The 13,441-nt window shown below is 33.5% G+C and overlaps 1 protein-coding gene across 1 annotated transcript in view; it reads left to right on the top strand.

Annotated features, from left to right (window-relative positions):
• The window catches only part of LOC145668705 (sodium-coupled monocarboxylate transporter 1-like), a 168,564-nt gene that overhangs the window by 104,333 nt on the left and 50,790 nt on the right, over window positions 1-13,441 (top strand). Inside the window, exon 4 of the mRNA XM_081736803.1 lies at window positions 52-117. Within this exon, the coding sequence (XP_081592929.1) occupies window positions 52-117 (66 nt within the window). The remainder of the gene's footprint in view (window positions 1-51; window positions 118-13,441) is intronic.

Here is a 13,441-nt window from a genome sequence, read left to right as displayed (position 1 = left end):
ATTCTATTTCGTAGACAAAGCACAGATTGATATATTAACATTTATTTCCAGTACCTCAACCGTCGATTTAACAACTCAGTGAGGCAAATTGGATGCTGTCTATTTGTATTACATATGGTAAGTGTAATTTCTATATTCAAACTAATTTATTTGTCATACTTAAAGGTCTTACCGTAATGATAATTATTATTTTCTGAACACATTATGCTTTAAGATTGAAAGCATCAAAATACATCAAATTATACTTTTCTTTGCGATTATTTAACTTTTCGAGCGACAGTAAGAGAGAAAAGTAAGGTGATCGTAAAAAAAAAAAAAAAAAAAAAAAAAAAAAAAAAAAAGTCGAATTCGAGATTTCAAGGGATTTACACCACTGGCGGATCAAGAAGGAATAAACTGTGGGGGCAGCCAGTACCCAGACTATGATAGGTATATATAAACTTTCAAAAATATATAAATAATAGCTTAAATTATTTTGTCACTGAAAAAACTGGGAGCCCTGGCCTAGCTCCGCCACTGATTTACACATTTTTATAGTCCATATATGCCAGAAAGGAGATTTTTGAATATCCATTAGTCCGTTTATCCCGATGTATGTATATACACTAGCCTATAGGACAAACCATGCGATGTATCCGCACCAAATTTTAAATTTAAGGTTTTTTAAATAAGATTTTCTAGCGGATGGGGTTCGAATTTTATTACTACCCACTAAAATAATAGTAGCTTACTGAAGTGTGAAAATTTAAAATTGGTATTTTCTCAAAAACAGCTCTGACTATTTTGTTTATATTTCATATATCAATATTTTATTAATAAACCTATTCTGTGATATAAGTCATTTCTCTAGGAAAAAATTCAGAAGCAGTAGTTTCCTTTTGAGGTGAATTCTTTCTGGACCATTTCCTCCAAAACGACTCTGGTTATTTCTTTCCTATTTCATTAATAAGTGTTTCATAAATAACTTGACAATATGGAATAATAACTCACTTGACCTGAAAATAATTCACAAGGGATGCTTTACTCTTGGGGTGAATACTTTCCGGGCAATTTTCTCAAAAATGAATCCTCAGACGATTTTGTCTTATTTAATAAATAAATGTTTCACTAACAACCCGTCAATATAACATAAACTGGTTTGTCGTGAAAAAAGAATCCAGAAGGATAGTGTTAGTGATGTAAGGTGGAAAATTTTCACCGATATTTTTCCGGATAATATTCCGTTCTAAACAAACATCAGTGATCAAGTAACACATCCTCATTAACCATAAAATTGATTGACTTCGTGTTTAGAAATGTTAAAAAGTGGAAGATCGCTCAAAACATTTGAAAATTTTCATGGCTCAGAAAATTTCCCATACTACTCGTATGTAGGAATAAGTGAAACAATTTTTCATGAATCGAAAAGTTTAACTGTCGGGTATGGAAAACTTGAAAAAACTTTTTGTAAGTAGGAAAATTTTTATCATTTTGAAGCAAAAATTAAAACACTTTTTGTGAATCGGAAAGTTTTATTTCCCTGTACAAACAAGTGAAAGAAAGTTTCATTAATCGGAGAATTTTCATTCTGGTATAGAATCAAGTAGAAAAACTTTTCATAACTCGGACAATTTTGAATATTATGTATAGTGATGTTAAGTGAAAAATTTCCCACTATATTTAACTGGTCATCGAGCTAAAAAATTGAATTTTGTAGAGGGAAGTTAGACAGCAACAAATTGTAATTTTCTAACTAGTTTTCAGGAACCGGAAAATTTTTCTAATATTTCGAGTTGGCAAGTAAAAACTTATATAGTCTCTCTCTCTCTCCCTCTCTCTCTCCCCCTCTCTCTCTCTCTGTATTATATGTATGTAGGGTATATGTACATGTGTGTGTGTGTGTGTGTGTGTGTGTGTGTGTGTGTGTGTGTGTGTGTGTGTGTGTGTGTGTGTGTGTGTGTGTGTGTGTGTGTGTGTGTGTGTGTGTGTGTGTGTGTGTAAAGCCCAGGGAACATAGATCGAGATCGTATAGTACAAATATCCAATCTCATTGTTTAAAATGTAATAAGAAAGCGAAAAGAAACCTTTGTGAATTTTACAATTATTTCAAAAATACTATTCACATATCGCCTGTCTATGTAATGATATAACTACATAAAAGTTTCAGTTCCTTATGAACATTACTCTTATAATAGAAAAAGAAGAAATGCTTTGATTTTATTGTGTTTAAAGCTATGAAAAAACATCTTACACGTATTAAATTAACGAAACATAGTTTTGTGAGGTCAAAGGTGAATTTTGAGGGACGAAAACGTTGAAGGTTTTCAAACATTTTTTGCAGGAATGAAGAATCGTTAGATTTCCACTTCATGAAACTTTTTTTCAGACAATATTTATTACAAATAAATTTTACGGCTAATCAATGATGTAGAAATAAGTGGAGTATGTTTTTATGAATAAGAAAATTTTCCGGAAAATTTACATCACTGGATAGTGTGCTCTTGGAGGTAATTTCTTTTCGCATGAGTTTTTCAAAAACGAATTGTTGTTCATATTTTGTAAGTAATTCATATTTCATTAATAACCCTGTAATACAGAATAAGTCATTTCTCTTGAAAAATGTCTATATTTCTTTCTTTAATTACTTATTTTACACTCTGGGCAATGTTCGAAGTGGAAAAAAATAGAGGTGGTATGTTTTATTACGATTTTGACTCGGCATACCGTCTATCAAAATATTGAAATACAATGAGGGTGTGTTGCCTAAAAGATTGCATTTCTATTTATATAATCACTGAAAAACCATTGGAGAGCTTCTCTGTAGTTACGTGGAGTGAGATGGAGAGATTTTGATACCCTGCCAAGAACTTTGAAAAAAATCCCCTGGGGGAAAACTTCCAGACCCCCACGTGACTAAGGGATATTCCAAACCCCCGGAAGATACATCCCCAAAGCAGACAACTCCTAAATCCGCCCATGCTCAAAATATGACATTTATATGCATTAAGGCAAGAAGACACACACACATACATAAGAAAAAAACAATTCAATATGGCACATCAAAATATATAAACTAGATGAACTTCTTCAAAGACATCTCGTTTTAAAAACAAAAGGTACGAAAAAGATAAAAATGTCGGAGTTGTCAATTTAAAAATTATTTCTACATAAAAAATAAAATCTTTTTACGTGCAAAGCTATTCGTCAATTACTGTGTATAAAAACGGGTTTATTAAAGGTATTCAGCATCTACTCTCCAGTGACGATATGCCTTGATCGCTGAAAAACGACGGGCGGTATGCCTTCATCAATGACAAATCATAGGCGGTATGTGATACCATTGCATACCGTATCACTTCGAACACTGATTCTGGGAAGAAACTCAGAATCTTGAACCCTACTACTGGCCTAAAAAGAAAATGAAAAGAAAGAAATTAAATTTTAAGTTAGCAATTTACAATTTGCATGTATAATTGGTTTTTCTTTCTCACCTTTTTCCTCTTTTTTTGCCAATTTTTCTTCTGTGGAACAATTATTTTTGTTTTTAAGTATTGTTTGCACTTGTACTTTTCCCTTGAATTTACTTTTAACTATTTGTATGTATATATTTTATTTCTATTCCACCTGCTCTCTTTTAAAGAAAACACTTGAACAAACACTGAAAACTACAGTATTTCTTTTATATATAGGCCCTATATATAAATATAGGGCCTATGTATATATAAATTCCGGAATGATGTTCATCAGAACTTATTCGTTTGCTTATTTTCCTTTCGTTAATTAGAATTTTGATTTAGAATTTCTTTTCATAATAAACTAAAAACATAAAGAGACATAATTAAACATGTAATAAAGAATAAAATAAAATGAAGTTAAATAGATATTTACTTAGAAAAAAATTAGAAATCCACAACTTAAGTTAAAGTGAAGAGTTGTCTACTTCGGGAGTTTTTCTTACACAACTTTTTAGTGAGTCTTTGTTCAGAATTCATATTTTCATTTAACTTGAGTTTTTTTCTACTTTGAGTGTTATTGATTTGATCTAAGTCTATCTTCTTTTCTCTCTCTCTATGGATTTCCTGAAACATGTCTTGCTAACCTCTGAAATTAAATTTTTCAAGTTCAAAATTTTCATTTATTATTACATTTAAGTCTTAGTTCATCTCTTATTATAATGATCACACTCCCAATATACATGTTCGGGAGTCTTCTTATCATTTATTATATTCACTCTTGCTATGTGTTTTAAGAACATGCCGTCCCCTGTGAAGTATTCTATTGTTTCATCGTTATTTTTTCCCATTTTTTCTCTAATTGTTAAATTGGGGATATGTTGTGTTTTCTGTCGTGTCCTTTAGTTGTTCCTATTCACTCTTCATCCCATTTTTCTTTAATTATCCGATGTATGTCTGAATCAATGTGTGGAATCACATCGTCTACTTCTACTATTTTTTCTGTTCTCCCGATGTTTCTTGCAAATCTTGATACTACGAGGGCCGTTCGGAAAGTAAAGAACGATTGCGTATTCCGCCCGAAACCGACTTCCCACCATTGTGATCGACTGCGCGGCAGTTAGCTCCTTCCTCCACCTCAGTTTGAGCCGAGTCTGAATGCTGTGCGGTCACGCTACTTGTTTTTGCAGCGATTCAAAATGCCAGAGCCAATCGAAAATCCCGCCAAATATTAAGTACGGAGTTCATGGCAAGAGGAGCAACAATAAACTCAGAAGCCTATTATGAAACTCTCCAACGACTTCGACACGTCATCCAAAACAAGAGACGTGGAATGCTGTCGACAAAAGTTTTGTTGATCTGTGACAATGCCCAGCTCCATGCATCAGCACGAACACAGCAGGAACTTCGTCTAAAGTGGGACATCTTTGGACATCATGCTTACCGTCCTGACTTGGCACCAAGTGGTTTTCACCTATTCCCGAAACTTAAGGAATTTTTGGGAGAAAAATAGTTACCAAGCGATGATAAACTCAAGCAAGTAGTGACAGTCTGGCTCAAATCTTTGGCGGCAGATGAGTATGACATCAGCATTGAAAAACTGGTCCCACGCTATAACAAATGTTTTGACAACTATAGCGATTAAGTAGAAAAGTAGAGTAAAATCATGTTGCTTTGTAAACAAAGTTTTGTGCTGATATCTTTTATTTTCATTTAACCATGCAAATACGTTCTTTACTTTCTGAATGACCCTCATACTTCTTAGTGTCTGCAAGCCTAGTGGTTCTTCATAAGTAGAGCAACCCAAAAGCATAAAAAACATAACAGGAATTTACACATATGGTTAGTACCTTCAACATGGTTGTGGTTGTCAGAGGGTCCAGAAGAAACTAATTTTAAAAGCATAATTTTAGAAAATAAAGCATAAAGCACAATTTAAAATATATAGCACAATTCTTGGAAAATTCTGTTTAACTGCAAGTTTAACATACTATATTAATATGTTTTAAAACTAATATTTACATTGCAAAATCATTGTGAATATAACAATGCAACAATGAAAAGCTTATTGTTACTTTTGTAATCTTTTCGGTGTAATCCTTTAATGTGCAGAAAAGAAAAAAGAAAAAGAGGAGGAAAATTTTCCGCCAACAATGAATAGTACAGAAGAACTCCACACTATATTATGTGTACCTCTTGAACTTGAGCACTTTCTGTACTCTTTGGTGGCATCTTTTACTTTCCCTTTCTGTACATATGCACCCTTGAGGCGAACACAAGTGATAAAAAACTGACTCGAGTAAAGCGTATCTCTTTACAGTGTATTAAGTAGAAAGTTTATTAAATATAAAAGAAACTGGTTGCATAAAATATTAATAAATATATCAAAATTTTTAGAATATTTAATGTATAGTAAATATTGTACGTTATATAGGATTAATGTAAAACAATGATTGAAATTAACAATAAAGCATAATTTGTAAAAAAAAATAAAGCATAATTAAACAAAAAATAAAGCATAATGTGGGTTGCTCTATTCATAAGCAAAAATTTGCAAGTTTTTTGCTATGATTTTTTTATTATATTGTGTGCTGTTATTAGTATAAGTTTTTGAACTTATTATTTTCGCGCGTTTTTTTTTTTTTTTTTAAATTTCAAAGAGTGTATGTCTCCATATGTTCGCACAGTGTTTTTAGTGTGGTTGTTAAAATAATTGTATTATACTGTACAATTTGAGAACTTTCCTATCTACCCTATGGTCTCTAGTCGCTATTGTTAATAGTTTCTTTGCTACATTTTTTTTTGTTTTTTCTGTTGCTTCTGTTATGTGTGCTGCAAAGTTTAACTTTTTATCTATCCATACACTCAAATATTTATATTCTTCTGTAATTTCAATTTCGGTGTTGTTTATTTGTTATTGTTGGATCCCTTTGAAGATTTTGTCCAAAAATATTTATTTTTGTTTCGTTAGTAGATTTAAGCACCACTTCTCTACAGTAACAAGTACTGCAGTATCCTTTTATTCTAATTCTCTCCTCGATATGGTGGCATGCGCGCCGACTACGTGGGTGCTCCGGGGCTCCAGCACCCACTCAAATAATCTTGTGGGTGCGCCGTACCCACAAGACTTTTAGTTTGGACCCGGGTTTGAACCCGTTTCTCTCGCGTTTAAGCCTGACATGTTACCGACTGAGCTAGGGCAGCCCCAACTTATCCTTATGGTACCGGTATATTTTACTTTATCACAGCGCAGCTCTTTATGACAGTGTTCATAAAAGATTTCAACTAAAAACAAGTAAATCCATCAAATATCGAGACTTCCCTAAAAACATATAAGCTAACACGACCCTCCATTGATATGCACCCACATAAATTTTGGAAGTCAGCGCCGTTGTATGGCGGATATTACAATGGCTGACATCTGCACTGAGAAAAAAAATTGTAGGTGGTGTACTTAAAAAGATAGGTTACATGCGTAATTCCTGTAGTTTTTGGACTTAGCGTACAGCAGACGTATAACTGAAAACGCATGTTTTATAATACTTTCTGTATAAGTGTTCCATCTATACGTACTTTCCATATGAAACAATGTAGGCGGTCAGGATCTCACATACAGACATATATAACATATAGCTGACGAAGGTAATATAAGTCATATGCATGTGATATACGGAAAACTGTTAGATGTCAGACATCCTGCAACACCATGAAGTAACACCTAAGGGCAGTGCCTATGTAGCATACGGATGACGTATGCTTCGTACTGATTTCTATAGTAAGCAAGAGGATTCCGTATATTTGTACAATATACCGCTGTCCGGAGCGGTATTTGTAAAATATGCCGCTGTTTGTACAATAAACGGATTTTTCTCTGTGTGCATATCATGCAACTTCTATTGTATTTTCCAAGTCATTTAGTTTCCTCATACATGGTTGAATCGTTATGTCATACTTCGTAGGTAGACAGTTTAAGTCCTGTGGAAATCTTTTAGTACTTCCTTTTGATATATTTCTTCCCGGTGATTAAAAATATATCTTACTATTATTATAATATTCCAGCATTATCGTATAAATTGTTCTACTTATTTTCAACTTTCTTAGTTCACAAAAAAAAGTTTGAGCCAACATAAACTATCAAATCTTCTACTTATGTCTATGTATATAACTCTTGATATGTCTCCAATTTTTCTTTATGAATTAGGTTCAGTAGTCTTCTGATTGTTATTTCTGTACTCTTTCCTTTCCACAAATCATGTTGCAATTTATCATTGTTTAAATTTCTTTATTTATTTATTTTATTTACTAATGTTCTTTCAAAAAGTTTTCGAATTACATTCAGAACACATATTGACCAGTAAAACTTTGGGTTCGTCACTTTCTCGTCTGTTATTTTAAAAATAATTAAATTTGATTATTTTCATCTATTTGAAATATGCCGTTTCTTAAAGCACAAATAAAAAATCTGGATAAATATGATGCCTATTTTTCTGATGTTTTTTTGTTTTTAATATTTTAGATTTGATCTCACCTGGACCCGGTATCTTTTTTTTATTTTTTGGTAGTTTAATATAGCCAATTACTTCTTCTTTATTTACTTCTTTCACTTTATCACCCTTTATTGGCCCTATTTTCAATGTTTCTTCTAGTTGTGTCTGTTTTTCATTGGCATCATCTGCATTTCTTGGGGTAGTAAAGTATAAATTAAGTAGTTAGCTGTTTCTTTTCAACTTTTAGTGTATGTACAATCTTTCTTCTTTAATGTTGATACAGTAGTTCGTGCTTTTATTTTTTGGTTGATTATTTTATAAGGTTCTCCCCATGGATCGAGACTTACTTTGTTTTCCACTTATGCTGTCTATGTATTGTTTTTTTGATTATTTTCATTTCCTCTGGTAAGTTTGTTTTAAATTTTATAGTTTTTGTAATCTTATTTGCCTTAAATTATCTTCTAGTGTGTATTAATAAATCTTTTGTTTTCCTAGTATGTCGCTTGAGATCCTGAACCTCACTAGTCCAGAAGGTATTGCTTTTTGTTCATGTTGACTTCTGTGGTTTTTGTTCTTGTTGACTTGTTAGTTACTTCTGTTATCGTTTTTTTTCTAATTGCTGGCTAATTCGTTTAAATCGATGTTTTCTTTGATCTGTGCAAGTTTGATTACTTGCCAGAATTTTTCCCAATTTTTTTTCTGGATTATAAATTAAAAATGTATTTTCATTTTCTTGATTTTCTGCTGTTTTCCTGTTATTAGTAGCGATGATATCGAAAATTATCGCATTGTCTTTGCTGACTGTAGCAGCGTCCATTGTTTTTCTAGTTTTTCATCATATTATTCATTTTATTCGTTACTACAATTTGATTCATCACCTTGACTATTTCTAAAAGTTGGAGGATTTCATTCTTCATTGACTATTAATAAATTGTTATGCATTATTAGTTCTGCTTTTTCTCCTGTACTGTCAGTAACGGTACTATGCCATAGCGTGAATTCTGCATTTGAGCGTATGGATTGTCTTCTTTATATGCCTGACAGATGTTTACAATATTTTTCCAGAAATAGATTAATATTCATGCTATATTGACAGTAGCAATGTATTAGTTTTATGCCTCCCTTTTAAGTTATCATTTCAACACCGATAGTAGTCATTACCAAACTGCGCTATATTTAAAATTGTAAGTTTTTTTTTTATTTATTAACTTGAAATGGCGTTTTAACCCTCAGATACCCATGATATTTTTTAGCTTCGGATTCCCAACAGGGGTACAGATTTTTTTTTTAACTATAAACATCCTTATATGTGGCATCGATAACATTAATATGTTAGTTTATGTTGGGTTGTGCTTTGTTAGGTTATATTGGTTTTATTAGTGTAGGTTGCTCTTTACAATACTTGAAAGTACAAGCAGTACTTGAAGCAAATATGGTAACATAAATACCCAAGGGCGGTACAAATGTACCCCTAGTTTAGTTTTAGCTATATACGTAAGCAGATCACCTTACAACATAATTGTTATTGAGGAAATAAGTTTCCTTACAGTCCGGCCCACAATGTAACGAACTCTAGTCTATCTCGGGTGTTTGTGACATAAAATATACAGTAAAACATATGCATGGGGTACATTTGTACTCCCCTTGGGTATCTAAAGGAACAAATAAACTCTGGTGGACAGTGAAAAGAAATCACATACTAGAAGTTTCCATTTTGTCTGGTAGATGTCAACTGTTTACTGCCATCTAACGGCGCAATGTGTAATTTATACTACCTTTGTTTCAATAGTAGAAAATGAGATATGCATAAGCACCGTTGAAGTCATTGTTACTCGTTAAGGTGTTAATGAATTGACTCTATTAATGAGTCTGGCCGAGATAACCGCTCTAGCTATCTATTGCAGAAAAAAGAGAATTAAATAGTCTCTTTGGTACAAGAGATATGATGGAAAGTAACGGACCATATTACCAATTATGTTAATGGATCGACTGTATTCATGAACTCGGCCCAGAACATCGCTCTAGTTATATATTCAAAATAAAGAGAGAGAGAATTCGAATATTTGCTTTCGTTCAAGAGTTATTGTGTAGAAATGAAATGAAATCTTTAAGTTTTACGTCCCACGGTTATGCCGCTTAGGCTAAAGAAGACGGGTGATGATGAGTGATGAATGAAATGGTGGAATGAAGAAAGTGGGAGGAAACAAGAGAACCTCGAGAAAACCCACGCACACGGTGTTCGACCACCACGAAGTTCACGTGGCGCGAGCTAGGATCGAACCAGGGACCCCAAACACCGGAGGTGAACTCTCTACCACTGAACCACCGCGCCCCCAGTTATCGTATAAAGTAATGAACGAACAGACGTACGCCTTTACTATAATAATACAATCTTGCGTGATCCTAACCTAATAACAAGAGCAACAACTAAAAATATGATTATTGCAATAAAATGATAACAAAACAAAACAAGTAGGAGCTAAAAAGAGATTCCTCAATATGATTTCAGTCTGTCATATTTTATTAAATACTAGCGTCGATTATTCACTTCACTGGGCTAAAATAAGAACAATTAACAATACATTCTAATGACTAATTAGTAATCTACGAGAATATAAATAAAAAGTAAATATTACTATTGTGGGTTCAATTTCGATTTAAACTGTATTGAGAGTGTCACTATTCATCTCAGCGATCTCGAAAACTATGGATTCGACACTAATATCGGTCATTTTTGATCATCTACCCCTCCCCTAAGTTTCACCCTCAAAGTGAAATGATAAAATCCATCCCAAGCCCGAATCTCATCTATGTTGAAAATTTGCTCGAGATCGGTAGAGTGTTTCAAGAGTTGTCACAAACATAGTGACTTTCATTTATATGTATAGATAGTACATGGTAAAGATTTGTAACAGCACAATATATGTAATATCGGGATATGTTTTATTAGCAGGCAACGTAACTTAACTCTGTGTGAAGTTGGAAGGTTTAGACGTCACTGTTGCTTAGGAAGTACGTGTAAAGGTAGGAATGTGTAAACTTTCAACTGCATGCACACTTGGGGGCACGGTGACTCAGTGGTAGAGCGCTATTCCCTGGTATGTGGGGTCCCTGTTTCAATCCTTGGCCAAGTAAATTTGTTGTGGACAATATCGTGTCCATAAATTTTCTTTGGGTACTCCTGTCTACTCCCACTTTTTCATTCCAACAGTTTTTCCATCATTATTCACTTGCTTTAATCAACGTCTCTCTTAGTCTAAAAAGGGCATAATCGTGGGACGTTAAACTGAAAGATTTCATTTCATTTCATTTCATTCACACTTACGGCGTGGTCGCTGCTATTTTAACAAATCACGCTTTATTATTTATATCACGTATTTATATCACGATATTAGTAATCTTTATCATACTATTATCTATATCACTTATTTATATCACGATATTAGTAACCTTTATTATACTATTATTTATATCACGTTTTTAGTAACTTTTATCATACTATTATTTATATCACGATATTAGTAATTTTTATCATGAGTGGCAACTCATCATCGGCGAGGTCATACTACTAGGTAGAAGCGTCAAATTTAAACATAAAATTCACTTTGACACGAAAGGGACGGATAAGGGAGTTTTTTTGGGGGGAGGAGCAATAACGGGGAGGTGGAAAGGAGGGAGTTCAATGTTTCATCAAGAATAGTGTATCTCAGAAAAGTAACTGAAACTAACGGCACTATTTTAGTGTTTTTGAAAAGTCCACACATGAAAGGGGAAAGGGACTGAGCTATAATTTATATGATGAAAGTTCCCATTATTTATTCAGAAAATGGCCAATGTGTACATTGGTGCTCTGAAATTTGGTGTATAAACTCTAAAATAAAAAGCAAGGGATTCTGAATCGTAGCGTTTCCGAAACTTCTGCTCATTCGAAAAGGAAGCAAAAGGGCCAGTCTATACTAAAAGTACTTTTGAAATACATAACAATAAAATAGACATCAATAAAACTTTTGTAGGTACATACAGGGTGTTACAAAAATTTGTCACAATATTTTGGGAATAGATTCCTCACATAAAAATAAGAAAAGAAGTTCGTATATACTTGTGGTCAGAAGTGCATAGTTTCGTATTGTTCCACTACTATAGGACCGATTGTAGTCGGGCTAAGACATCATTAAGAAACTAGTATATCACCTATCGAAATATCCATCTTTCAGAACCTCTGGTACTTGCACAATCATTTTTATAGAGATTGTTTGGGAGTAATTGATCATTCTCCACCTACCTCTAAAAATTAGTGTGCAACTTCTGGAGCATTCTTAAACATACATATTTGGATAGTTCACATACCAGTTCCTCAGTGATGTCTTGAGCTGACTACGATAGGTCCCATAGTAGTGGAAGTATGAACTTTTAAAGTTCACTTGGTTCACGTTTTCGGCACCCTATAACTCCGAAACTATCCACTTTTGTGCACAGGTCCATACGAACTTTTTTCGTTATTTTGATGTCAGAAAACCGATCCCAAAAATATTGCGACACATTTGTAACACCCTGTATATTAAACTTGATATTTTTTTCTTCGTTTTACAGCTCCAACTTCATTTTAAACTGGTGGAAGTAACCATTCTTCTCACGAACTAAACAGTATGTCACAAGCAACACAATAGAGTAGTTTTTATTGTCTAACTTGGGGTTTCTGAGATACTCTATGCTTTCTGAACCTCCAGAACATGTGACCCCCCAACCGCCCCTCAAGTTGAAAATTTAAAATAGAGACTTCGTACGAGAGTAAATCTGATAAAAATTTGTTTGTGTACAAAATTTACTGGTTGTAGATGAATCCTTTCTATCCAAAAATCTGATGAACGACACACACACACACAGAGAGAGAGAGAGAGAGAGAGATAAACAGAGACACACATGTGACTTTTATACATTAGTAACCCACCCAACACAAGTGCATACTGGTCATGTGTAAAGAATGTTTCTCGAGGTACATTGGAATGTACATGATAGATACGTGAATAGAGCAATCATGTGAAATACACATGTAAGGAATAAGGTTACTTCCGCCCAAAAGTACGTGCATGACAGATACCGAGGAATGTATCTATAATGTGTATATCACGTACCGTGTATGTACTTGACACATTTACTTGGCATGTGCCAGGAATGTACTAGGAATGTCAGTAATGTTCCTTAGGGCAGTGCTATTCAACCGGGGGTACGCGTACTTAAATCCTAAATCCTTAACGCTTCATTTTTACGTTCAAATGTAGAAGCATGTACTTAAAAAAAAAAAAAAAAGCCACGAAACTAACTCTGAAAATAGATTCTCTCCTCCGGCATCTGTGTAGCAATTTATTTCTTGCAAAAATTCTCCAATTGAAAATTTATAATCGCCACTGATTTTCAATTTTGTCGATATTATCTTAAAATTTCACAGAAGGTGAAAGAAGCTAAATCAGTAAAAGATGTTTCACCGGTTTCAGGCTTATTGCCACTCAAAAGCGACATTTCCTG

This window comes from Thermobia domestica, chromosome 13, assembly GCF_964235325.1.
Source record: "Thermobia domestica chromosome 13, izTheDome1.hap1.1, whole genome shotgun sequence".
In the NCBI taxonomy this organism is placed as follows: Eukaryota; Metazoa; Arthropoda; class Insecta; order Zygentoma; family Lepismatidae; genus Thermobia; species Thermobia domestica.
This window is presented reverse-complemented; position numbering and strand designations above follow the sequence as displayed.